This window comes from Parus major, chromosome 1 (genome assembly GCF_001522545.3).
Source record: "Parus major isolate Abel chromosome 1, Parus_major1.1, whole genome shotgun sequence".
Classification (NCBI taxonomy): domain Eukaryota; kingdom Metazoa; phylum Chordata; class Aves; order Passeriformes; family Paridae; genus Parus; species Parus major.
In genome coordinates this window covers 2505371-2533349 of record NC_031768.1, presented here as the reverse complement: position 1 = coordinate 2533349, position 27979 = coordinate 2505371, and the positions used below count along the sequence as shown (strand labels likewise).

Below are 27979 nucleotides of genomic sequence, written 5' to 3'. Positions count from 1 at the left end.
GCTCCGTTTTGGTGGCACTTTTTCTGAGCAGAGAAGTGTCAGAATTTTTGCATTTGGATGGCAGCCTATAGAGCCTGGATTTCTCCCAAGAAAAAATGAAGTTGCGCTTCTTGCCTTCCCCTGGAGCTCCACATGCCTCCAGACATAAAAGAAAACACCAAACAAACAAAAAAACACAACAACTACTTTTTGCCTTTCTCAGGATCCAAACAGTCATTGCCTGGGGCCTTTTGCTACCAGAATCTTTGTTGGAAAACAAAGCTGAACACAGAATTTAAGCTGAAGGTGCAGAATCCTAACTTGAAAACTGACCCATTGATTTGGGTGTGAAACAGGCTCTTTTTACTGAGGAAAATCTTTCTTCACAAGAGAAGTCATGAAGACTCCTGAAGTCCATGAAGTCAGCCCAAGCCAGAGGACAAGAAGGACTTTACAGATAAAATTTCTCAGAAGATGGAAGAAAAGCTGAACTTTCGAAGGAAAGCAACACAAAATTCTCTCAGGCTTTGTAAGGGAGAAGGAAGCAAAGGAATATTCCTGCAGCTGCAGGTCAGGAAAAAAGAAGTTATATTTCTATATATATATTTATATATTATGTATATATAACAAAAGATAGAACAACCCTGGGGTTTTTTGCTTTGACAAGAGGGGAAAAAAGCAATTTTTTCCCAAGACATCATAAGTCCAAAGAGAAGGAAAGAAGGATTTAAGGACAACAGTGGAATTGATAGCTGAGGAAGCATGGAGGCAGCAGCTGAGTACCCCTGGATCCAGCATATCCCAGGAATCCTTCCCAGCAGGCAGCCAGGACAGGGAACAGCACAAGTGTGAGCTGCTCCATGGGATGAGCTCTGGAGGCTGGGAATGCTCCGTGTACTGACAGGGAAACAGCTCTTTTTGTCTGGGAATTGGTGCTCTGAAATCTCCTCTGCCCACATCTGCTCCTGCAGCTCTCTGCTGGCACAGTTTACAAACCAAGTCTCTTCCTTGAGACAGCCTCCTTCCAATCAGTGAAAATGGCAAAGCGGGAGAGGCTCAGCTGTGAACCGGCTTTTGTAAAATCCTGCCGTGTAAAGAAAGGAAAACACATCAAATAACTGGGCAATAACTGCACTGCTCACCTCCAGATTTTGGGCTGGGAGCCTTTTTCTTAGGAGGTTTGTGCTCTTATCAAACACCTGCCAGGGACATTAAAGGTGAGGAATAATCAGTTGATTCTAAAAATCACCAATGACAAAACACAAGATGATCACAAACTGGTTTAAATTAAAGCACACAGGAGTAACTTGTGGTTTTGGTTTTTTTTTTACAGTTATTTATTTATTACAATTATTTTAATGCTGGGATTAAGGTTTTCCTTTAACATCTCAGCTTGCCCAGAGGAGCTGGGGCTGCCCCTGGATCCCTGGCAGTGCCCAAGGCCAGGCTGGACATTGGGAGCTCCTGGGACAGTGGGAGGTGTCCCTGCCATGGCAGGGGGCTGGAATGAAATTATTTTTAAACTCCTTCAATTCAACCCATTCTGGGATTCCATGACCTCAGCAAGCCAATCTTGAAAAACTGAATTTTGGAGATAACTCCAGAGGTGTGAACATTTAAGGCTAAAAAGAAACACTGCCTTATTTACATCCCTTTCTGAGCCAAAGCACCAGAAATATCCTTGAACTCCACACTGTGGATCCATCACTGGACTCAGGGAAGTCTCCAGGAATTATTCAGCACTGGGAAATGATGACTTAATTTTACAGCTGGAAGTTTTAGGAAGGTCTAACTTAAGAAACAAAAATAAATAAATTACCAGATTGCTGCTTTTTTTTTGACACAGTCATTAAGGGCCTAACACAGGGCCTACCATGAACATCTGGAATACACCTAAAGTGAAGCTGTAAATGGAATTATGATGGACATCTGCTGCCTTTCAGGTATTTTGCTAAACTTCAGTAAGTGAAATATTTCAAAGGGCCTAATTCCCACTTTTATTCCCAACTAGCACAGAGCCTCTGGATTATTGGAAGGTACAAAACTTGGTAAACATATTTGGGGAGGGGGTTTAATTTATTTTGTATGCTAATATAATATATGTAAGCCATTATTGCATACCTACATGAAGATAAAACAATGTTTTATATTCAACCCATCTCATGGAGAAGGAGCTGATGTACTGAGAAGCATAACAGCAAGTCAGAACTCACATTAATAAGGCAGCTGAAATCATAGAGACTTTTACTAATATACAAAATCTTGGAGAACCTTTTGTTTGTTCCTTTTTGGCATCTTCAGGACCTTGGAGGAGAATGAAGATGTCAGTCCTATTACAGCTAAGCTAAAAAACCATGTTTGGATCTCCATATATTGTCAGAAACAGTTTATTTTTCTGGAGTGGCAGGGCAATTCTGAGGAATTGTGAACTTTAATCACAGTATTAAATATTTTCTCTATTTAAAAGCCTCACTGCCTACAAAACCAGGTAAAAATGAAACCAACTTCATCCACCTTTACAAACATCATCCTTCTGTTTATTTCCTGGCACAGCACATCTGCTGATCCCTCTCCAGCACAAATAAGTGGCAAGTTCACCCCAAAATACTGAGCTCAAATGGGCAAGATGCTCAAATATTAAAATTTTCTGTGATTTCAGCAAAGAAAAAATGAAGTGTTGGATTGTTTAGCAAGCTTGAGGTTGGATTCTCTGTTCACAACATGGATTCAATGAAATGAAGGAGAAGTTAAGAGTATGTACAAAAAGAAACCAGTCAGAAGATCCAGAATTAACCAGTAAACCATTAACCATACTCTGCTCTCTGCTTGTATCCCCAGTTTTTTAAGGGATTTGCAATAACCAATTTGTTAGGAAAATGCCAGCACCAACAGGGGAAGGAGGAAATCAAGAACAAATCTCTTTTCTCAGTCTGGAACAAAACTGCTGCCACCTGTTCCACCTTTCCAGCAAAGATGTTCAACAGCTGGCTCTGTGTGCAATAAACTCAAATCTAGGTCCCCAAAGATACTCTGGGATTTAACTCAGCCAGAAGTCACCAGGGGTTAGGTGTGAGTGTCAGTGAGTGCTGAGCCTCAGGAACCAGGCTTTTCCCTTGGGATGATGGATCCATGCTGGGCTGGGTATTCCCTGCTCTTCCCAGGCCAACTGGAAGGTCAGAACCTTAAATCTGATGTGTCACTGCTAGAAACAAATGGTGTTTCTTGCTCTGTAATCTAATCTCTGTCCTTAACAGCTTATCAACAAATGTGGTTTTGAGACTGTGGCGTCACCACAGAAATGTGAGAGTGAAACATTCCCAGTTTTACATTTTCCAAGCTTAATTGTGTTTCTAAATCCAGCAGGGTTTAACCAGACCCGCTCAGGTGACGCCTGAGCTGCACCCAGTGACATCAGAGGGCTGACAAATGTGTCCTGAAGCTGCCTGATGGAAATATCCCAGCAATCCATGGATAGCTGATTGCACATTGAGACATGGAAACCCTGGTAAAACCTGGGGAGAGGAACTTACTGCCCTGTGTATAACCAGGAAAAACCTCTGGCATCAAGCTGAGCATATCCTGTGCTGCTCTGGAAAGCTGGGAATCCACCACCTTGGCCCCAGTTAGGCATCAAGCAAACACATCTGGGCACCACTGCCTGCACCAGCGTTTGATAGAAACATTAAAAACCTGGATCACAAGATGAATTTAACAGGAAGCACCAGCCTGACTAGAAGAAGAGAAATATAAATCTTACAAGTCAGAATGTCCAATTTCAGCAAGATTTAGGAACAATATTTGCCCAGTTTTTGCTTCCACTTGCCTGATGAAGTATTATAAGTGGAATCCTTACCAAGAACTACTCAGGCCTGGCTGCTAAGAGAGCCATCCTATGATATCTGACTATATTTTAAAACCTAACCCCAAAGGAACAGAACTTTAGGGATGGGGTGAAGAGGTCATTTCCACCTGGTTCCATGATTTATGAAGGATGCCTCCTACACACATTAGCTACCCTGTTTATGGATTCAACACAGAATACACTCAGGAACTGAAGTGGTGCCATTTTAAATCAAGCTTGTCCAGTGATGATGAATTTTGGGTGTTGTGTCTCCAGAAAGGGAGCTCAGGCCTTGGCAGGGGCTGCCCAGGGAGCTTTGCAGTGCCCATCCCTGGAGGTGTCACCTGGACGTGGCACTCAGGGCTCTGGGCTGGGGACAAGGTGGGGACTGGGCACAGCTGGGACTCCCTGGGCTGGGAGGGCTTTTCCAGCCTCAATAATTCCATGGAATAGCCATGAAGTGCTGCTGGGTGCAGATCTGCACCCTGGGAGGTCCTTCAGGAACACCCATGTCAGGTGTGATTCTTGGAAAGCTGCGAAAGCTCCCACAGCGGTGGGTGCTGCCCATGGGAAGAAATTCCCTGTGGATATGAACCAACAGCCTTTCCCTGGAGCACAGGGCTGAGATTCCCTTCAACACCCCCCTCATTCCAAACCCTCCCAACCCAGGCCAGCAGGGCCAACCCAGGAACATTTGCTGCCAAAAGCAGCAGAAACAGGACACAAAATGGGATGCACAAGACAGGGCCACTGCCAGGAGCCACCTGAGCCCTGGTGACAATCCTGGGACAAGGCACAATTCCGAGACTCCGTGGGCAGCTCCAAACTCAGTCTCACCATCCCATTGCTCCCAAGAGAACCTTTCCTTTCTGTTCCCACACTGAACACTGAGTTTAAAGGCTGCAGGAAAGACTCTGCAGTGTTATGTTCATTACAGACCTCAGGCATTCTCAGTGAACTGACCAATCATTCAAGAAATGGGAAAAAAAAATTAATAGTTATTATTGCAATTTTTGATCTGAATTTTAATTTGGTTTTGTTCAAAATCGTTTTTTTCTCTGCTCTTAGAAATCAGCAACAGAAATAAATTTCAGCCTTGCAATAAAGAACTCTCCTCACAACTTAAAACTTCATTGAAAGTTACCTCAAAAGGTTTTTAAAAGAGGGTCACATGTATTGGGAGGCAAAATGAATAGAAATTACTTTTCCAGAATATTAAAACTATATATAAGAACAGCAGCAGGTAAAGATTTTCTGGTTTAGATGCTGTGGTCTGCTCCTGAATAAGGAAAGCAGCATCCTCCACCAGCCTGTAATTCCATGCCAAAATCCTGGAAGAGGATTTTTATTTCCTCTTACATGGGGGCTGAGGCTGAAAACTTCAATTTTCAATATCACAGGTACTGAACCATTCTGGAGGAGGGGAAAAAAAAACCCAAAAAAACCTTTTTATTTTAAATAGGCAACTTCTTTTTAAATATGGATGCAGGAATCTAACTTTAGCTGTCCAGGTTTTCACATTGCTGCTCTCAAATACAGAAAGTAGAGCATTAATTTAGTCTGTTGACTTCAAGGTTATCATTCATTGAGGTCAATGACTCCATCTCTGAAAAGCAGAACTTCCACTTTCAGCCTGAGGAGCGCCGCCCTTCCCCACTGCTTTCACACAAAAACTCCCCAAACCAGCACCAAGCCCTGCTGCAAAGGGATTTATCCATGGAAAACCAGGAGTTAGCCCTGGGAATATCCAAGCCCTCATGAGCTGCTTCCCAACTTCCCTCTGAAGGAGCAGCTTTGTCTTGGACATGATTTTTGTGGTGTCTTCTGGTTATGGCAAACTTGTGCTGATCTGCTCAGCCAGGAGCTGAATATCCACCAAAAACTCCATGGGAGGATCCAGCTGGACAGAATCCAACTGGAACCAGTTCTCCACCAGAAACAAAACCAGTGGGAGCCACACTGTGCCCCAGGAGGGCATCAGCACCTGGAACTTCTCTGCTCTTTCCAAGCCTCCTTTTCTGCCACCTCCAACTTCCACCTCCCAAGGGACCCTCCAGGTGTGCAATGCCCTCAGCAGAGCCAGGGCCAGCATCTCCACTGCCACAGGAACATCCAGGGGAGGGAAAACATGCTGCTGGCCCAGGAATTTTCTGGATTTTCCTGCTAAAACTTCCAGTGGCTGTGACTGAAGCAGTTCAGGTAACACAGGTGAGCTCCAAACACAGCACCATGGACACACTTTGTTAGGGCTGCACAACAGTAGAGGGGTTTTCTGATTTGCTTTGTGGGTTTTTTACTACTGACATATAAAAACATCTTTAAAATAGCTACAGGCTCAATGAAATCAGCAACTAAAATATGAAATTGGAGATGTGAGAGCCAATTCTCCATTTCCATTGTATTCTTCCATAAAATAAACACTGGGACAATTGCAGGTCCTAAATTCAACCCAATCCAGGAACTTCCCAGAAATCCTTCCTCTGGATTTTTTTGTTTTATTTTATATTTTATTCTTTGTTATATTTTAATAAGGAATACAGCTGGGGGAGGACAGGTATCTGTGTGAGAATGAATTGACTATTTAATTACCCTTGCAGTATCCTTATTGGAAAGTACTGGATTTTTCTTTTTTTTTCCTTTTCCAAAAATGACCATTTCTTTAAAGTTAAGAGCAATATGAGCACCTCCAATGTCTTATCAAATTTGACTACACCATTATCACATTTCCTTGGTTCTCAACATCTCTGGTGCATCCAAGGTAATTCCAGGTTGATGAGAATGATTTGCTGTAACCATTATGTTACTCTGTTTTCTTACAAAGGTTACAAAAAGAACCTTTGAGCTCTTCAAAAGCTTAAAAATCAGACAACTCAGTATTTTTAGATCCATATTCCTTAGGCTCCAGCATAACTACAAAAGTCAAACCCAGAAAGCTCTTATGAAACCAAATGATTTTTATAAGGAATCTCCATAAAAAAGAGGAAAGAAAAAAGACCAACCAACCACTGAGTTACACAGGAGCAGGACAAGGTGCAGCAGTAACTCTGGAAACAGCAACTTTTAAACACAAATGAATCCCTGCTTGTAGGAACCCAGCACAATCCCAAATTTGATGTCACCACACCATGAAAAGTGAATATGGGCAGGAGGATTGGCCACCAGCCTAACTACACCCAGAAGTGTTTGGTTCCTTGCTTTCCCAAAGGGTCCTGGAGAGACTTGCAAAGGACAAAGAGGTGAAAAATTCCCATTCTGAAAATACTTTTTAATCACAAATCAAATTCTATGGCGTTACCTGTGTTAACACAACATGACTGAAACACAAATTTGCCTTTTCCTATAAGGAGCTGAACCCCAGCTTTGCTTATTGCAGTGTTTCATGGAAAAGCAGAACAGATCCTAAAATATCCACAAGTAAACACGGAATCAGAGAATCATTAAGGCTGGAAAACACCTCTAAGACCATCAAAATCCAACCACTACCCTAACTCTGTCCAGTCCATCTCTATACCATGAACTCAAGTGCCACATCCACAGGTTTCTGAACGTTTCCCAGGATGGTGATTCCAGCACTTCCCTGGGCAGCCCCTGCCAAGGCCTGAGCTCCCTTTCCATGGGCAAATTCCTGCTGCTGCCCACCCTGAGCCTCCCCTGGCCCAGCCTGAGGCCTGAGCTCTCCTCCTGTCCCTGTTCCCTGGCAGCAGAGCCCGACCCCCCCGGCTGTCCCCTCCTGCCAGGGACTTGTGCAGAGCCACAAGGGCCCCCTGAGCCTCCTTTGCTCCAGGCTGAGCCCCTTTCCCAGCTCCCTCAGCCCCTCCTGGGGCTCCAGCCCCTTCCCAGCTCCGTTCCCTGCCCTGGACACGCTCCAGCCCCTCCAGGGCTCTCCTGCACCAGCCACAACTGGAGCCAGCCCTGGAGGGGCCTCTCAGAGCCAGCACAGAGGGACAATCCCTGCCCTGCTCCTGCTGGACACACAATTCCTCACCCAGCCCAGGGGCCAGGGGCCTCTTGCCCACCTGGGCACCCCTGGGCTCGTGTCCAGCCCCTGGCACCGGCACCCCCAGGGCTTTTCCAGCTTTTCCAGCCCCTCTGCCCAGCCTGCAGCTCCAGGGGGTTGTTGTGACCCAAGGGCCGGACCAGCCCTTGGCCTCATCCCATGGATCCATCCTGTCCTGATCCCTCTGTGGAGCCTTCCCACCCTCCAGATCCACACTCCTGCCCAAACTGGTGTTGCCCACAAACTGACAGAGGCTGCACTTGATCCCCTGCTCCAGATCATTGATAAAATTATTGAACATCTTTCAGTTCTCCAAACTGCACCTTAAAGTGCCCTTTTTCTCTGTGTCCCACATATTATACAGGGCAAAAAGAGAATTTCAATGTGGTGTAAGATTGTTTTCCTGGTGAGGCAAACTGGAAAACAGCATTTAATATCCCCATTTCTTCAAATTTTCACCTTTTTTTTTTTTTTTTAAGCAGTGGACCTTAATACATTTCTGTGTTTTCAGCTTAAGTGGTGATCTAAAATTAAAGTATTCCATGGTAGAAGTGAAAAAATCTTCTTCAGGGGATTGTTTCCCCAGTTCTGCTGTGGTTAATGGTAGGGCTTTAGAGCAACTTCCAGGACAATGAAGTGAAGCCCATAAAAACAAAGATTTGATTGACCCTTAGAAGCTTCTCCCCTTTAACTAAAGGTAGTTTAGACATTACCAGGCACCTCTGATCAATCACCCTCAAGAAACATTCTTGAAAATGCAAGTGAGCCATCCTCAAGAACCACAAAACCTTTCAGTTTTCAGCCTGAGCTTTCCCCAGCTACTTTGAACTTGAGACTGAGTTCAGCAGTCACCAAATGACTCCTCCTGTCACTGCACCACAAAATTATCACAGGGCAGGGTCTCATTTTGAGGCCTGCAAACCTTGTTCATTCTCAGAATCTCAGCACACCAAGCCTGCCTCTCCCAATAAACAGAAAATGCAAATAAATATGACTTTTCTAACTTCCAACACATCAGAGGCATAAAGGTCTTTGTCCTGGTTTTTGAGCTGTAGTTAGCAGGGGACTTGTAAATAAATAATTTGGGCTGCAGGAGACAGAATTACCACTTAAATTTCAAAATCTTGTATCCATTTATATTCTGCAAGCTCATAATTCTACAAGCTCAACACCATCAGAAATTCTGACCAAAACTGAAAGTGCTTAAGTTGGAAGTTTTAAATCAGATTAACGTATTGCAATGTGAAACTCAATTCTTTCAAACACTGTCATACATAAGGTACAATTTCATAACATTATCTCTCCTTTCAGTTGTGGGATGAGTATTTTTAAAGCTTTCAAAACATTTTCTCAATATTTAGGTTCTATTTTAATCTGTCACTGCCTACTAGACAGAGCTCCCCAAATCTGATGGGACATCAGTTTTCTAGAATTTAATGCCACTCCTCTAGATGTAGATGTTTAAAATGAAATATGGAAACAAAATAACCCTTTGGAGAAGTTTTCCCTTCTCCTCTTCTTTGCCCAACCTAATTTTAGAATTCTTTAGACCTGCTGTGACTTGAGCTTTCAGCACACAACGCACAAACATGGGAGTGGAATGAGCGATGTTTGGTTTTCAGGGAATGAAATCTCCACTTCCAGCATCTTGGTCCTAATCCAAAGGCTCCATGTAAATAGACCCTCCAAAGCTGTTTATGCACCAACAGCTGATGCAACTGAAAACTGTCAATCAGGAGATGAGCTGGATGCACACGGAAATCTGCCCGGCTTTTTTTTTTTCCCCCCAGCCCTAAGGATTCCTGGGGTTTAAAGCTGAACAAGCAAACCGAAGATCTGGTTGAAATAAAGGCATTTGGGTATAAAAAATTAGACCAACCCTCTTGGATAAACTCGATTTTCTTTTATATCTACTGCTTATGATTTTCCGTGTCAAAATATGAACTGTATTTCCAGCAAAACTAAAAATCAGCCATTGAATCTGCAAACACACTTGGCACTTTCAGGATTTTTGATTAGCCAAAAAATGGGAAAACTTCCTAAAATATCAACCAGTCCATTTAATTGGCAACTTCAGCAGCATTCCCTTCTTCTTCCTGGAAGAAGAAGAGTTTTCCGAGCTGCAGAAGAGTTTTGAAAGGGCAAAGAAAGATTTCAAAATTCTGCAGGTTCTTAAATATTCTACTAAGTTGGAACAACATCATTTGGGGTGACAGAGAATGGACCAGCAAAAAAAACCACATCAAGAACATTCATCATTTTTCATTGTAAGAATCCTAAATATCAAATCACCTGTATGCATCGTCTTCTTTCAAGTCTCATATCATCCTGCGGGGTTGTGGGGACAGGGGGAGTCCAGCAGCAAACAACACTGAAAAAGGGAAAAAAAAAAAGAATAAACTTCTTAAACTGCAGCCACAACTGCTCAATTCAACCCTGAGCTAAACCAAGGAAATCCAAACAGAAAATGAGGTTTTGCAACAGGAAAAGCAGAGACAGGCATGACAAAGACTTGTCTTCCACTGATATCTGGTCTTAGATATTTAAGATATTTAAGATGTTTAAGACATTACTTAATTTTCAACAGGGCATTGAATAAATCTCAAAATTAACATCATACCAAAATATTGTCATCTTTGCCAAGCCCTTAAATGTGTCAGAGAAATTCAGGACAATATTTCTAAAACACAACTGAACTTGTGGGACTTCCCCAACTCTACAAGCTATAGAACTATAAATGCATATAAATTCCTAAATGTTAAAGTTCATTTCTCCTCATAACCTGATAAAATTAAGTAAGGTTCACCTTGCTGCAAATAATTAAACTATACTCAGAGAAATAAAATTGTGCTTTCCATATACAGAGATATAAAGACAGTTTCCAGGAAGAAAACTCCAACAGAAATTAAGAAGAACAGCAGGATTATGAACACAAAAATAAAATTAAAACCAAAAACACAACTAAGACTGGTCAAAGTATTTCTCAAGCATTTGTTTTCCACTTGTTCTCCAACAATCCAATTGCTACTCTACAACCTATGGAAATATCAAACCCACATAGAATTACTGGGAATTTTAGAGAACTCTGCAAATTACTGACCAGCTGGAATTGGAGAGTTATTATTATTTAAACACCTCCTGAAATATGTAACTTCAGGCAAGTGTGAGCAGCCTAAAATGCACTCAGACCCTGCAATTTGAGCAGCAACCGGCGCCGTTCGCTCCATTTCCCCCCAACAATGAGAGTTCAAAGCCAGCACAGCCCACCCTGGGCACAGCCTGCCCTCCTGCCACCACTCTGGCCTTGCCCCTGTGCCACTCCAGTGTCACACACCCCAAAGAGAAAGGGGCAGGAGGACAAGGAACTGCTTGTTGGATCCATGTAGGAGCAGGTGTTGCAGTTGTGTTGGTGTTTTAGGAGCAGGTGAATTTTTGCTGTCGTGCACCCCAAAAAAGGAGAAACCCTAAAAGTGGCCCTTTTATGGCATCCACAGAGCCCTGGGATGGCACTGCCACATCCACAGCTGCCAGGAGCACTGCTGAGGCCACACCAGGTCCTACAAACTGGGAATTCTCGTGCCTAAATCACCTCAGTTTGAGGGAAGGGTTTGGTGCAGGTGCTGAGTGAACACATCCCACAGGCAGCCCTGGGACCCCACAGGAAAAAAGAAAGGAAGAGCAAACTCTGATATAAATGAGGTAACAATGGAATTCCAGAGTGGTTTGGGTTGGAAAGGACCTGAAAGGCCATCCCATCCCACCCCTGCCATGGCAGGGACACCTCCCACTGTCCCAGCTGCTCCCAGCCCCAATGTCCAGCCTGGCCTTGGCCACCTGTGTCAGGGCCTCCCCACCCTGCCAGGGAAGGATTTTTTTCTCAACATCCACCTAAAATTGTAATTTTTCAGTTTGAAGCTATTCCCTGGCTCCTGGCCCTGCAGCCCTTGGCAATTGTCTCTCTCCAGCTTTCCTGGGGCTCCTTCAGGCCCTGCAAGGCCACCCTGAGCTCAGCCCAAAGCTTCTCCTGGCCAGGCTGAACAATGGCAGCTGGGCCAGCCTTTCCTGCCAGCAGAGCTGCTCCATCCCTCTGCTCATCCTGGAGCCTCCTCTGGGCTCTCTCCAGCAGCTCCACGTCCTGGAGCACCAGGTTTGTCCATCCCACACAGGTGCCCAAAGGCTGCAGAGCCTCAGTCCCATCTCTGAAAGCTCTCTCTGGCCAATATCTTTTATTCCCTTTAACTGCAGCACCTCTGGGTTTACACCAGGATTACAGGGAGCCTTTGCCAGCAGCAGCAGCTCCAGGACTGAAGGCATCACTCCCTTGTCTTTACCAGCCTGCAGCTCAAAACACTGCTTGATCCCCTCCCAGTGCCGCCAGTTCAAGACCAGGTTCAACCCTAACCCAGCTCAGTTCAAACTATCACCAGAGTTTGAGCGATTTTCAGCCAAAATATCGTGGAGTGTTCAACCATTGTCTCCTGCCCATCCCACAAAGGGAATGCTCAGCTCCCAAAGCAGCTGCAGAGGTAACCACAGAGCCCTGAGTTATTTTAGAATTTAGAAGACACTTTAAGAGCTACCAACACTAGGGAAGAGCTGCTGATGTGAGAAAGTCATTAACATGTTATTAACAGGAATCAACACATTGGTGCATTTCAGAGCTGACCAGGAACACAGATCCACCCCAGCTTCATTCTCCTTCCAACTCTCCACCAGCCCATCCTGGAGAACCAGAGAACTCCTGTGGAATTCCAGAGTGGAAAAGCAGGTGGAGCCCTGTTTTCCAAGGAAGGGTTTGAAATCTTAGCAGAGCCCAAGGCTGGTGAGTCGCTGTGACAGTAACAGTGGCACAGACACACAACATAAAAGGGTAACAATTTTAGGGGTTTTTTTAAGTAGATACAACCAAATTGCACCCAGTGCCTGCAGGGCCAGCAGGTAAAAGTCAGACAGTGTGTTCAGCTGGGTCTGCATTGCCAGGTTCTCAAAGCAAAAGGCCTTTTAGGCAGCCTGCACAAAGGCTTCCTGGTTTAGATAATAAATTGATGATAAGAGGAGGCAAGAGCAAATCCTACTCATCACACAGTCTGTAAGATCATTACTAGAAGAATCCCCTCAGTAATAACATTTATTTGGCTTCAAGAACCAAGTTTGATCTCCTTACAGGTATAGAACAGAAGTGAATTGGAAATAAAGGAGAAGAGGAAGGAACAGATGACAGGAAAGGTGTTAAAAAGCAAATTATTGAAAGTGGTTGAGCAAAGAGAAGAATAAAAGCCGAAGTCTTTTATTTAAACAAAGAGAGCAATTCCTAGAAATCATCTGTGCTAAAACTTTACCTCGTGCTTTTGTTTGCTGTTTTCCTCTTCTCTACCCACCCGAGGCTCCTGTGATCTCCTCAAGCACAGGGAATGGGATCCCCCATCCGGAGCCACTCCCTGCTCATGAGCAATCCCAAGGCTTAGTCACACACACCGAGGATGCTGAGCACGTTCTAGTCCAGGTTATATCCACAATATTATGGAGATGGTGGCACTGGATAACAAAACTTTGTCACGTCTCTGACTTTTCCTCACATCCCAAGCCTGGTTTCTCTGCTGGCCTCTTTGAGAATTAAAGCTTTATTCCCTGTATTCCTTAGGAGCATCCATTCCCTCCTGCAAAACTCAATACCTAACACACGTCAATAGATTCAGTGAAGATCAAAGTTGGGTCCAGAGCAATCCTATTTCTAAACCCCTAAAAGTTAAAGTGCAAAAACCATTATTAACATGAAAATTTAATTAAAAGAGAAGTCTGCTGGGGAGGGGTTTGCTTTTTTCATTTTACTAATTAAAGGCCATCATAGAGAGACTTCCTTATTCAGGATCACTGTATTATAAGATTCAATATTGAATCTTTTTGCAAAGCCAGGTTCAAGTTTTTCCTCTGTGAAAAGATTATTTTGTAATTTTTAAAGTCATACTTGAGGAATAAAGAGAAACCCCTGCATTTCTCATGACTACACACACTGCTGGCAGAGCTGAACATAATTCAGGTCACTGACCTTCGGTGAACACAGGCAGGCCTGTTGCTAGCAACATAAAATATAAATACTTACTTAGAAACCAATTTTTTTTTAAAATTTATTTACTAGGAAAATTATCCTGAGGTACCCACCATGAAATTTGGGTTATTAACGTACTGGAATATAATGGATTTAGACATCTGAATTATGCAGAGGCAACCAGTGATGAGGTTTGATGTAAGACAAACTGAGCAAAAGATTCCTCAAAGACACAGATTCAGTGTTTTATTTCAAACACTGCACAGTGAAATGTGAAGTACAATCAATCCAATTGGAATTAGATTAATAAATCTGACAGGGTGCTCAGTGACTGACAGCTTCCCAGAGGGACAAAGCTGAGGAATCCCAGAATCATTGTTTTGCCAGCACCCAGCACATGCAGTGTGCTTTGTTACCAGGGAAATCCCATGTGTTTAATGTCCAAATTAACACACATCTGAAAGCTAAACACACCCAAATTCATTGCTGCTTTTGTGGCCAACATAGGTTATCTATCTAAGGAATAATTCACAAGAATGAAAAGGGAAAAAGAATGGCCAAGCTGTACTGAGTTCTGCTTTGTACAACTTGGGTTAACCTGCAAATCACCTGCAGAAAATTAAAAGTAGATTATGATTCCAGCATAAAAAGCCAATATATCCTTGCCCTTTCTAGGCACCCTGCAGGTTCCTATGTAACCCACAGCAAATATATTGAATACTAAAGCAAAGGTAATTAATTTGTGATCAGCACCACATCTGTCCTGTTCCCAAAGAAGTCACAGATCCCCTTCTCCAGCCTTAAGTTCTATTGGATTCTGGAACACTTATTATCTGAATGTTTTCACTGAAACAGTAACTGCTTTATGACTACAGAATCAGGGAATCATGGAATGGTTTGGGATGGAAGGAACCTTGAAGATCATCCCTGGGCAGGGACACCTTTCACTGTCCCAGGCTGCTCCAAGCCCCAATGTCCAGCCTGGCCTGGGACACTTCCAGGGATGGGGTGGACACAGCTGCTCTGGAAAAAGGTTTTAAAACTCACCATCTTTAGGTTTTAAAATTCACAATTCAGTAAAAATAAAGTACCTCTCTTCATGTGACTTTGTGCATTCTACAGGACCACGAGCAGTCACCATCTGATGGCAGCTCACCCTCAAGCATGGGGTGCAGGTTTCTCCTCTTAAGCATTGAAAAACAAAGTTAAAATTTGGAAATTGAGCATTTTCCTACATCACTGGGGAAAAGTCAACAACAAGGAAAGCTGAGTTTGTAGCAGACTTCCCCCAACACACCCCTGATCCTGACCCAATACACACTGGGAATTTCCAGATCAGGACTTGTGAGATGCTCACGAACCAAGTGCAGCTCAACCAAAACGTGCCCAACCATGATTTTTTTTTTGTGTGCTGCAAATGATTTTCAGAGTTCCAACAAGCACTGGTTCCTCTGAAAAGAAGATGCTGTGAATGACTGGTTTCACTCTTATGCTAAATTTACACCACGTGATGCAAGAAGCCATCGGTGAGGTGTGAAAGCTTGTGGAAGCAGCTTTGCTGAAATCAGAGTTTCTCACCCAATTTCAGACCTGGCACAGGCAGAACTGCAGTTGCAGCAGAGCAGGAATTTCTTTCCAGCAGCAGCAGCAGAAGTGAAGCAGCCTCTGCCCTTCCCACTGCTGCTGCTGCTGCAATGGGACAGGGGCACTCAGCAAACTGCACTGGGGGGACTGGGGATCACAATTAATTAATCACTAATCACAATTATTAATCCCAGTTCAGTCCTCTAAGCTGGGCCACTGCAGATGTGCAGGGCTGCTCAGGTCAGTGGTGGTGTCAAAATACCCTCATATCCACCTAAAATACAATTGAGTGTGATTTTATCACCCACACACCAGTGGTGTCACACCAGGATTAATTCAGGAAGATTTCAGAGTGTAGTTTGAGTCTCTAAAATACCTGATTTATAACACACCGTTTTTTCATAATATGCTATTTTTTGCAGTCTATTTATTAAATGCAGCACTTCCAAACATGTACTGCTTCCCAGGTGTCTGAAGGAACTGAAATCTTAAATTTATAACTGACCCATCCAGCCAGAGAAGTCAGAATTTGTTTTTTTAAATATTCATTAATTCATGTGAACTCCAGAATAAAGCCTGTGGTTTTAGGAAGAATTAGACTGACACAGGGAGGAGAGGAAGGGAAGAAAAGCCCCACAATAAAGGTTTAAATACTTGAGATTTTTTAGATAATTTGCATCTGATGCTTTACTTACTCACTGACTAAAAATATTAATTTCAGAAGCACAAACTTCAAATATTTTCAGTTCACTGACCTTATAAGGAACCTCCAATTAGAGGGGGGCGTGACTCTTTTTTTCCACCCACTTAATAGTGTCAGACAAAAGTCAAACCACTGGATTTGCATTCCCCTCCCTCCACCAAACAAAAGGAAAAGATGCTACAGCTGGAATTGCCCATCCCCTGCAATATCAGGAGCATGGGAATAAAGTCATATTCCAAAGTGAAACATACATGAGGGCTGTAAATTAGTTTATCCAGAGGTATAAAAAATGTTTGACAGAGCTGAGATTTTTCTGCAGGTATTTTTTTCCTACAGATGTCCTCAACAAGGCAAATAATTCCATGTACAAAAACTGTGTCTGTTCCTTGTGGTTGGGAAAAGAACTTGAGCAATGCAAAGCCAAACATGCCCTGCTACAGAATTGCATTCATCACTTCAGAACTTCAGACCCAGAAGTCTCAAGAGAGCACAACCTTCCTACTTCTCCCTGAATTTCTGAGCCATAAAGGAGGAAGAATTACAGGAACACCTAAAGCTGCCTCAAGTTTCCACAGAACGTGGCCAAACCACTCAATTTACAGATTTTTACTACAACTTTGATATTATTACAGCTGATTATTCTTGCAATTTAGTGGTCACTACTACTGCTCTCATTTTTTGTTGTATTCTTTATTTATTAACTGGCCTCTGTTTCTCACAGACCTGGCAAGGGAGGGGACTCAGATGCAGCCACCTGAACTTTTTCATTCAGGATTAGATCTGGAAAAATCAAAATCAACCTTATTCAGACCACAACAAACAGAAATGCTTTATATACTTATGAAGATTCTGTGTAGCTGCTGTCCCATGTTTAAATGAAATAAACTATTTCTCCAGCTCCATTTTGGCAGAAGACAGTTCTGGTGTTCCTCTCCAAGATTTAAAGTTATTTATTTCAAGTACAACAATGTAGATGTTTGTTGCCCTGGTACTGCAGCACCTTTAATCTTGAAAGTTTCCAAAATATTTGAATACATGGAGATAGGCACAGATTTAGTCTCCCAAATTTAAAAATAAATAAATAAATAAATAAATAAATAAAATAAACCCACAATAAAATAACCAAACACGGAAAAGCAATCACACCAAGGTGTAACTGCTGGTTGTCTCTGAACAGAAATGGTGCTAATTCATAAGATTTTGGGTTAGTGGCTCTTTTTTTTAGCCATTTATAGGTTTGGGAGCATTTTTAAGGACTTTTGGACCTTTTCAAACACACCAGGAACTGCTGTTTAAATGCTGCCCCTCTGGCAGCTCCCACTGACAACTGCAATGCCACAACCTTTGCCTTTCATTATTCAGATTTAGACTGGACAGACATAACTGGGTCCTCCTGAACTGCTTTTCCAGCTCCTTTTAACTTGGAGAACACCACACCAGCTCCAGCTTTCTCCAGACACGTCAGGATACAAACACCAGGTTTAAAATCTCTGCTCAATACACTTTCAAACAGCAGCTCCTATGAACTTCATCAGCTTTGAAAACTGACAGTGGTCGGGTTCAGGATCCAAGACAATCAAATGCACTCAACTCCATGGGAATAAACTGAATTCTTTCATTAAAATCATTCTTTTTATGCTGAAGTCTCCCAAAAGCCAAAGGTGATGCTGATGTGGCTGCTGTGTTCCCAGAGCCCTCCCTGTGCCACACCTGGCACTGCCCAGCCGTGAGTCACGGCTGCAGCTCAGCAGCACGGAAACCCTCGCTGCTGCTCCACTTTCCTGCTGACTCTGCACAGCTCCACAGCTCAACTGACACTCCTGCAATTCTTGCCTTGGAAAGGACCTGAAAGCTCCTCCAGTGCTACCCCTGCCATGGCAGGGACACCTCCCACTGTCCCAGGAGCTCCCAATGTCCAGCCTGGCCTTGGGCACTGCCAGGGATCCAGGGGCAGCCCCAGCTGCTCTGGCAATTCCATCCCAGCCCCTGCCCACCCTGCCAGGGAACAATCCCTGCCCAAGATGCCAAGATCCAGCCCTGCCCTCTGCCCCTGGCAGCCATTCCCTGGCTCCTGGCCCTGCAGCCCTTGTCCTCAGTCCCTCTTCCAGGTCCTTGGAAGGGGCTCTGAGCTCTCCCTGGAGCCTTCTCCAGCCCCAGCTCTCCCAGAGGGCTCAGACCATCTTTATGTCCCTCCTTTGGACTCGTTCCAGCAGCTCCACACCCTGATGCTGGGGTCCCCAGAGCTGGAAGCAGCATTCCAGGTGGGATCTCACGAGAGCAGAGGGGGAGATTCACTCTACATGAAAGACATGAATAAATAAAGCTCCCACATTTTCCTCACATTGTTCACTCCAAGCCCTTCCATTTCTCAGAACGCACATCCTTGTCAGCTCCAAACGTTTTTGACTAAATATGAATCATCCCTAGGATAATATTTGTTAACTTCCCATAATTCAGGATGGGTTTATGTTCCATCTGTAGCGCATTTGCCATGGCCTTATTCCCCGGTTAAGGAACCGCTGACCTAGAAAACTCTCATTGAAGAAGGAGATAAACTAACGAACTTCAGGAAATTTTCATATCATCTGGGGATGGAGTCAAAACACCTTTTTCAGACTCACAATTCCAAGGTCTTGTTGCATTATCTTTTCAGCCTCCATCCATCCCTGCTGTTAAGCATAATATTAAAGCAAATCTTGGTATATCCCAAGGTATACTGAGATACAGGCAGGGGGAGGTAATAAGCTGCAAATTCCTCCGTTTTAAGTGGTATTATAATCCACAAGAATAATTCAGGCATCCTACCCAAGTGATAAAAACATGTGGATGCAAGGGAGAAAAGCCAGTGCAGACAATGGGTGCAGATCAAGCACCAAAAGCTTTACTGGGTATATTTATTATCACAGTGAATAGAGATTTCATCAAACATTCAACCCCAAAAATACAGTTCCTGGTAGCTCACTGGAGACTCCAGAATATTTGTTCTCCTAGATAAAGCCATTGTCTTTAATGTTAAATAAAATAAGCTCAAAATGTATTAACTATAATCTGATATGTACCCAAATTCCTTAGAATTTCCTCCAGGAATTCCTCATCAAGCCTTCATCCCTGTATGGATACCTCCAAAAAGAATTTGTCATTTATAAAGTCTTCAAAGACCAAAAAGCCATGACACCCCTTCAAGTGAACCAACTGCCAATCACCCCCAGAAGTTTATTATTTCCTGCTTATTAATGTGGAAAACAATGGTTTTCTGAGTTTCAGGAATCCAACAAGAGGATGAAGTGACTCAATCCCAAGTGAACAGGTCCAGGATGTGCAGTTCAAGCTCAGTCTGTAAATTTGGGATAACATTGGCTTGAGTCCCCTTTTGAGTACAGGCTCTATGGAGAAGTATGGAATTGATTTTGGATTATTCCCTGATGGCAGCTGTAAGATAAAAGTCTAAGAGACATCTCTCAGTGAGATAAAAGCCCAGGAAAAGTCTCTCTAATAGAGCCCTCTCACATTCTCTTGGTCTAACTCAACTTTTTTGAAGAGAAACAGAAAAAGTTGAACCTTTGGGACAAGTTTATGTGAAATTCACCAATTCCAGCATCCCAATGTGGAGTTGACACTGATCATTTCTTCAAGAAGTAGACACAGCACTAAATCTTTGACAAATTTATCCATTTAAGTATTTAGGTCATGGTAAGACTATACAATTTTTATTAAATAACAGTATCTCTGCCAGAATCAGAAGTTGATAAGGGCCTTACCAGAGAAGTTTGGTTTCCTGTAGCATTTTTTCCCCTAAAATGGTTTTAATAAGGCAGGTTGCAGGAAGGAAATGAGGAAAAATTAAAGAAAAAAAAAAAAAAAGGCTTTTAAATCCTGACCTTATAACCCTCCAAAGAGCACTCAGGATCTCCATGTTCAAGGTATCCAGGAAATAAAAAAGGCAAGAAAACCTTTAGTGTCCCACTGAGGTTCACACTCCCAAGAATAGCTGGGGATGAATGGAAAGACTCCAAAACAAAGCCACTTTTCCAGCAGATCTTTACTTTTGTACTAATGATACTGAGCTGGTGTATTCATGGAATGATGTGCTGGGCTTTTTAGGAAAGACTGCTGGAAAAAGGGACTTTTGATACACTGCTGCTCCTGTTCCCATGTTGTGAAATAGCTCAACAGGGTCCTGAGTGTGCTCTGACACATTCCAGGGGCTGCCCAGGGAGCTTTGCAGTGCCCATCCCTGGAGATGTCCCAGAAAGTCCTGGATGTGGCACTCAGGGCTCTGGGGGCTGGGGACAAGGTGGGTATCAGGCACAGCAGGGACTCCATGGGCTGGGAGGGCTTTTCCAACCATTTTCCAAATGATTCTGTGACTCTCTGAATCAGCAACCAAGGCCTGGAACTTGTCCTTTTTAGCTCAGATATTTTTGTCTTAAATATTTCATGGACAGTCAACCCAAAGCAACTGAGGGAGAAGAGAAATTTGGCTTCAGGAAAAGTACCATGGAATGCCAAAGAAGGGGATGGAGGGGAGAAGACAAGCACCAAACACCAGAGCAGCTACAGAATTCTGTGCCTAAGGAACCTCAGCTCCTCCTGGAACTGAGCAGTGCCACATTGTTCAGCACAAGACAAATCTTTAGGCATGAACAAAAAAAAACACACAGAAACCAAGCAGGATGGACAGAGTTTGCTAAAAAACTACTCAAAGAGATTAATGAAATTAAGAAAGAAAATCACCAGACAAGCTGCAAGTCACCAGAGATACAGCATTTATGAGTAGTAATTTTATTTACTAACTAGGAGGGAACCACTGAACATCTCTGAAGACAATCATTGTAATTCACACTCTCACCTATGTTTATTATCATGTAAGAATTTCAAAGATGCTGTCAATCCCATTTGGCATGGAGAAAGCAGATCTTGATGGGTGCTTCCTGTGCTCCTGCCCTCAGTCCACCCAAAAACTCAGAGAAGCAAAGGGGATGGGCAGAAGAATTTCACTGCTCTTTTCCTGCTATAAAGAGAAAGTGTTTTGTCCAATTTTCCAGCTTTATTTGAAGTTACTTTGGTTTGTTAAAATATGGATGGACATTTAAATGGATGGATTCAGGTATTAAAGCATGAGCGCTTCTGTCTACTTCCCCAACTAACAGATAAAAAATTATCAAGATTTAAATAATTTGGGCTAAAATGTTGTGTATCTGAATACATGGATGTGAAAATGGTTGCTTATTTAAGAGGACAAGCAAGCATGGAATTCCCAAAAGAGTTTGGGTTAGTTTTTAACATAACTGGTCCAGCTGGTGGAATAGAAACATTTTTTGTATCCTTTGTAGAGCAGCAAGAAGAAAACGAAGCATCTTCACTCCACAATTCAGGATCTGGTATCAGCAGGTTCTGCTTACAGTGAAAATACCTTTTCTCAGAAGTTAACTTTGGGAACTTCAATTCACCTTTCAATTTGCCAAAAAAGGAAAAACACATTTTGTGTCTCTTAAGGCAGCAGAGAATTCAATTGAAAATTCAAAAGTGAATGAGACAGAGAAGAAACCTGTATGTTGTACTGGTTTGTGGTAATGTTTTGGGGGGAATGCACAGAAAATTGAAAACTTGGGGTTTATTAAGAGATTTTAGTGTTTAAAATAGCGATTTTTTCCTATTGGGGAAGAGAAAGGAGAAAGAACAAGCAACTGAGCAAATTACAATAAGGGAGGTGCACAAGCAGAAGTTAGAAAATTGTTAAAAAGAAGAGGAAAAACTCAAGGAGGAGAAGAAAGGAAAAGAGAGCAAGAAGAGAAGCATGAGGAGAGTCAGAGTCAGAAATCATTCCCAAGTTAAGGCTGTGGGAGTGCACACACAGGGCAGCATCCGAGCGGGAATGCTGAGCGGAGAGCTCGGAAGTTTGAGACAGCAAAAAATGTGAGAGGCAGAGTGAGGAGGGGACAGAGACTGACAGAGGATGATTTACTACAGGAGGGGGGGCAACAATTGCTGGGAATGGTGTTCTCCATGAAGTGCCAGTGCTATCAGGGCCAGTTAGCCAAGCCCTGCCCCGCTCCTGCCCACCCACACAGCCCATTCCACCATCCCTGTGCCGGCTCCGGACCCGAGCTGCCGCAGCGTAACCCAATTCCCACCCCCACGCTCACCCCAAATATAAAAATATCAAATTATCTATTTCAGCCAACTCACTCTGCAAGCCTGATTCACTGGTGGGGCTGACAAACAACTGTGCCAGCACAAAGCACCTGGGAGCAGGCAGCCTCAAGGGAAGGGGAGCTGCCCAAGGGGTCACTGCCCTCTAAGAACTCCTGGTTGCACCCTTTGCCTCAGAACAACTCTTCCAACAATTTCCCTCCAAGTGCTTCCATGATCTACACCCATCAGTTTGCCAACACTTGTAACATCATCAGGTTCATGCTGGCCCTCACCCCTCATAGATGAAATACAAAATCAATTTTGTCTTTTCATCTTCATGCTTCTTTTGTATCAATTATTTCAGATTGGGCATAGGTACAGGTTTGGGGAGAGCAAGGTCATTTTCACCAGCTCTAGGAAAACATGGACTTATCTGGGTGGGTGGAAGGAAAAAGGGGAAGAAAATCAGTGTTGCTTGTGTTTTTCTCTGAATATCCTATTCTTGCTGTGCTGCCCTTCAGCATCCTCTCAGCACTGGAGTTATGTACCAACCTACAGCCTTATCTCGTTCTAGAGCACTGATCTGGATGAAAAAGAGAGAATTAAGTATTCCTGAATTTCCCCAAATTTAAGAGGGTGTAGCCACAGAAGACCAACAATTCCAATCTTCACTCCACAGCCCCAGTTACTCTGCATCTCTCCACTGCCAGCACTACCAGCAGTGTCTCAGGACTCTGTCAAACCAAAGTTTGGTCAAACTCAAAGTTTGGCCAGCTGAAACTAGAACATATTCTTTTTAGAGTTTTATTTAAGACATTTAACCAATTTTCCCTCTAAAATCCAAGCAAACTCAAGCACAGAAAAAGGTGGGTCACACACCCAGTGGACACTGGCACAGGTAACTCTGTTCCCCTAACTGGTCAGTCCTTAAGGCTCAGAACTCAGCCCTGCCAGAAAGGTTGGAGTTTCTGGATGGAGCTGTGGATGTCCCAACCCTGCAAGTGTCCAAGGCCAGGTTGGATGGGATGTGGAACAACCTGGGAAGGTGTCCCTGCCTAGGGCAGGGGGTTGGAATGGGACAATCTTTCCAACCCAAACTATTCCATGATTCCAATCACACAAAGTGGACAAATCCCATAAATGCCTCCTTCCCCTTCCATATGAAAGTCGTATAAATGTCATATCCATTGCAATTCACCTTTAGTCATTGCACAGATGCTTCTCATGTGCACCAGGAGGAGAGCACACAGAAAACAACCTACCCAGTCAATCCAGCTATCCCAAAATGATACCATTTACTGAAATACCCCATCACTTTCCCCAAAATTGAGGTATTCGGATCAAATGGGAAAAGAGGTTGTAAATTAAAAATCAGCATTTTTTAAAGACAAACTCTGTTTGGGAAAAACGAGTTCAAACCCTAATTCTCCCAAATTTCCAAGCAAATCCTAAATTCCTTGAGCAGACCTCTATATGGATGTGCTGAGTCACTCTCCAACCTTAAGAGGCTGCTTCTCCAAGTAACAGAGCACTCGGAATACAAACTCCAGGCAAATGAAAGTGCAAATGCAAAGAGCATCCTGCTATTAAAGCATCAGACACAGAAGCCCTTCAGCTCAGCTCCGCCTGCTGTGTCATCAGGAACTTTGGGCACTCACCAGGTGACCAAGGGGAATTAGGAAAAAGTTTTTTACAGGAAGAGTGATACTGGAATTGTCTGCTGGGGAGGTGGTGGAGTCACCATCCCTGGATGTGTTTATAAAAGGATTGGATGTGGCACTCGGTGCCATGGTTTGGTTGAGGTGTCGGGGATGGGTTGGACTCGATGATCTTGAAGGTCTCTTCCAACCTGGTGATTTGGTGACTTTGAGGTGTCACCCAATGACTTTGGGCTCTCACTGTCACTTCACCTTTTGGCTTTCACTCCCTTGCTGGAGAGCAGCTCAGGGTATTCTTTATCTCATGTTATGTGCATGGAAAGCACACAAAGCTCTTCAAGATGCCAAAAATCCCTGAATTCCCACTCTTCATCCCAAAAATCAGGAGCTCTGTGCCTTAGGTGAGGGTGGATACAGAAAGTTTGCGTGATGGGGTTTTTCTTTATGTTAGATCCAATCACTGATAAACTTTTCCATGGGATGTTGGGAAAATCCATTAGAATTTACTTGATTCAGATACTAAAATTTAGCATGAGAAAGTCCCAAACCTAAAACCAAGTACAGGGTCTGGACAGTGATCAATTACTAACTTCCACTTAAAAAAATTAAATTTATATATTTACTACATAATAAAAGATAGTCCAGACCACCAAAAGCAAGAGAGAATTCTCCCATTTTTGTCAATGCTTGAGTGCTTGACTTACTTTGGGAATTTTTATAGAAATAATGAATAAAGTCAAGTGTAACCTCACAGGGACAGTCAAAACTGGAATGTTGGGAGGAAGACCATGCTTCCAACCTATGGAATATAATCCACACCTGTTTTCTCAAGTACATCAAGGAAGTTTATGTATTTGGCACTGTCAGACTGGGGGCTCAGATGTTGCAGAACACACATAATGACTAACACAAAACTCAGAAATTGCATTCTGGGCCCACTCTGTGATTGCTGAAAATGTCTCTCAAGCTTCAGCCTCACCTCAAACCACAGCCCTCGGATTCTTTTGTTTTATGCAAACAAAAATCATGCAAAGATGAAAATTAAGATTTGTTTTTCAAACTAGCAGTGGTCCAGAGGAAGAAAGCAACAGCAAAGCAGGTAAAGAAACTTGTATCAGAAAATACCAAGGGACTTTTTTCAAATATGGAAGTCTGAACATTAAATTCTTCATCCCATATTCAAAGTCTTGTATAGAAATAATCACACATTCTCATATTTCAATAAAATCAGGTAGGAACTACAAGACTCAAAATCTTAACAAAAAAGTGAGGCCAACACTTACAAAATACTGGGTTATACTTTGTAGTCCTAGGATTATAGTTCTGAGGTAGAAAAAAACAGTGGTAAATATTTTAAAAATGAGGAATGACATAAGGAAGGTCAGTTAAGTCCCCCCTCTCTCATAGCAGACTTTGGAAATACACATTAAAGGACAGCAAATAAAAGCTGAAGAAATCTTTGTCACACACACACAAAAAATATTGGCTGATCTCAATCAGAACATGTTCCTGATTTACAAATAAATAAATAAAGAACTGGAAGTTATTACACTGGACAGAAAAGGGGAATAAAAAAAAAAGAAAAAAACCCCAAAAGACCATCCCAAGTAAACCTCGTGTGCTGCAGAATGTGAGCCTACCATGAACTTCTCAATACCAGGAGATTTAATAACATGAACTACTCCAATGTGGCCTTGCCTTTATTTTCGGGTTTTTTAAAAGCATTTAAAGCTGAGGTTGAGTTTTGAGCTGTGGAATCAAAGCCCCAGTCCCTGCCCTGCCAGTCCCCACACAATCAGGGCCCAGCCTGCCCAGAGGTCACTGCTCAGCTCCCTTTGGTGTTTCCAAACCAAAGCACCACGTGCGCGCGCTGGCAGCGCGGCGGGAGCCCTTGGAAAAATGTCACTTTGTCACATGTGGACATTCCTTCCTCCACACACCAAACACAGGGCTGGGTGGGCCTGTGCCACTCCATCTTTTACATTTCACTTCATCAGAACAGCAGCTAAACTGAAACAGGTTTTTAAATAAATCTGTTCCATTAAAGTGGCATTTTTCTAAGTTTTGCAGGAGGGGGTGATTTCAAGATGCACACTGGAATTTTGTAAGGAGAATTTGTTTTCTCATTTCTTGAAATAACTGGGTGCTGATTAAGAACACCCAGCAGAAAATTAGAATTAAATACTTGCTTTATGCAGGTGTAATACAACCATTATACAATAGTTACACAATTCTTCCCTTTGCATAATAAGAAGAGGAAAAAAAGAAGGGTTTTTAAACCAGGCTTCAGAAGAGAGAACTTGGTAACACCACAACTTGGCCAACTGGTTTTCCTTGATTTATTGGCTTCTGCAATAAATTAAGTGGAAATATTCTAGCAAAAACTTGGGTTTGGATTTACTGTGTGGCAGTAATCAAGTCAATGGGCACTGGGTAGAACCTTCAAACCCACTTTTAGAAATCTGTGTCCAATTCTAATGGTTCCTTACAGAAGAAGAGCATTTCTGGTGCCCATCACATGGATCAAAGTCCTCTGGACTCCAGAATGAGACCCAAAGCAGTCAGAGTTGTCAACAAGCACCAAGGAAGGCAGTGCAGAGCCTGTGCTCCATCTGCCTCCACCTGTGCTCCTGGATTTCTCAAGGTTTCAACACTGAGCTCATAAAGTTTTAAAATGTCCATGCTGTGAACATGACTCTGGTTAATTTAACTCCACAGAGATACATAAATGAATGTTGTGATGGGTCAGAGACTGCAAGGCTCACATGGACACTGCACTCGTGGAAAACACAGCTGAGAACATCCCCAGAACAACCCTGCATGGAGAAAGGATCAACCTTCCTGAAGGGCCATATCAGAGACATTATTTCCATTCGCACCTCCAGATGATGAGTTTTAGACCTCCTATCATTAAGCTTTTGTACAGCAGACTGTCAAATTACAATAATTACCATAACTCACAACCTTTTTATTTACAAACCACAAACACATGGATTTTCCCAAAGCTGTCATAGAAATTCTGTAGAGCAGCATGTGAGGAATGGATGGGGATCTCCAAGTCAGGAAATCTGACACAGAAAGAAATAATACTTACTCCATGTTTTAAATACAAATCAAAACAGAAATCAGATCCAAAGAAAGGACTCAGATTAATACAACACAAACTCAAACAATTCTTAATTGTCCTTATAAAAGCTTTACCTGTACAACACAGTCTCTTACACTCTTTTCACTCAGACTTCAGCTGACTCATTTGTGATGCTGTCTCTAGTAGAGGTAGTTCACAAAAAAACACATCAATTCACTTAGAATTTAAGCTTTATAATTAAGCTTTATCATTAATAAATATATACTAAGCTTCTTAAAAGTAATAAACCACGACAAGAAGTTTCAGGAGCTACAGGAGTCAGTCCAAGTGAAGCTGTAATAAGTGGGTAGTTGCAGAGTAGTTAATACTACCCAGTGTTGTACCTACTCCTGCCTCTGATTTTGGGGCAAAGAATCAGCAAAGTTTGGAGCTTTTGGTTAGAGTTTGACTTCAGCAAAAGTTTAAAAACTGTGTCAGGGACAGAGACAGTGGGACCCATGGCACCCTCAGCAAGTGACAAGACATGGAGCTGTGTGGGGCAGACACAGAGGAGGGGTGGCACCCACAGGGACCCGGACAGGCTGGAAAGGTGGGGCTGTGAGAGCCTCATGGAGCTCAGCAAGGCCAAGAGCCAAGGTCCTGCACCTGGGATGGGAAATCCCAAACACAAACCAGGCTGGGTGGGAATGGATGGAGAGCAGCCCTGGGGAGGAGGATTGGGGGTGTAGGGTGGTGAGAAGCTCAATGTGTTCTCAGCCCAGAACCCCCCATGCCCTGGGCTGGGAAAGGGGGAATTCTATCCCTGTGCCCTGCTCAGGTGAGACCCCACCTGCAGAGCTGCCCCAGCCCTGGGACCCAGCCCAGGGAGCAGCTGGAGCTGCTGGAGAGAGCCCAGAGGAGGCTCCAGGATGAGCAGAGGGATGGAGCAGCTCTGCTGGCAGGAAAGGC

General features: G+C 43.2%; 1 protein-coding gene across 1 annotated transcript in view; it reads right to left on the bottom strand.

Annotated features, from left to right (window-relative positions):
- DYRK1A (dual specificity tyrosine phosphorylation regulated kinase 1A) overlaps positions 1-27979 on the bottom strand; it is a 69973-nt gene that overhangs the window by 36285 nt on the left and 5709 nt on the right. Inside the window, exon 2 of the mRNA XM_015628541.3 lies at positions 10110-10188. Coding sequence (XP_015484027.1) covers positions 10110-10119 — 10 coding nt within the window. The 5' untranslated portion in view covers positions 10120-10188. The remainder of the gene's footprint in view (positions 1-10109; positions 10189-27979) is intronic.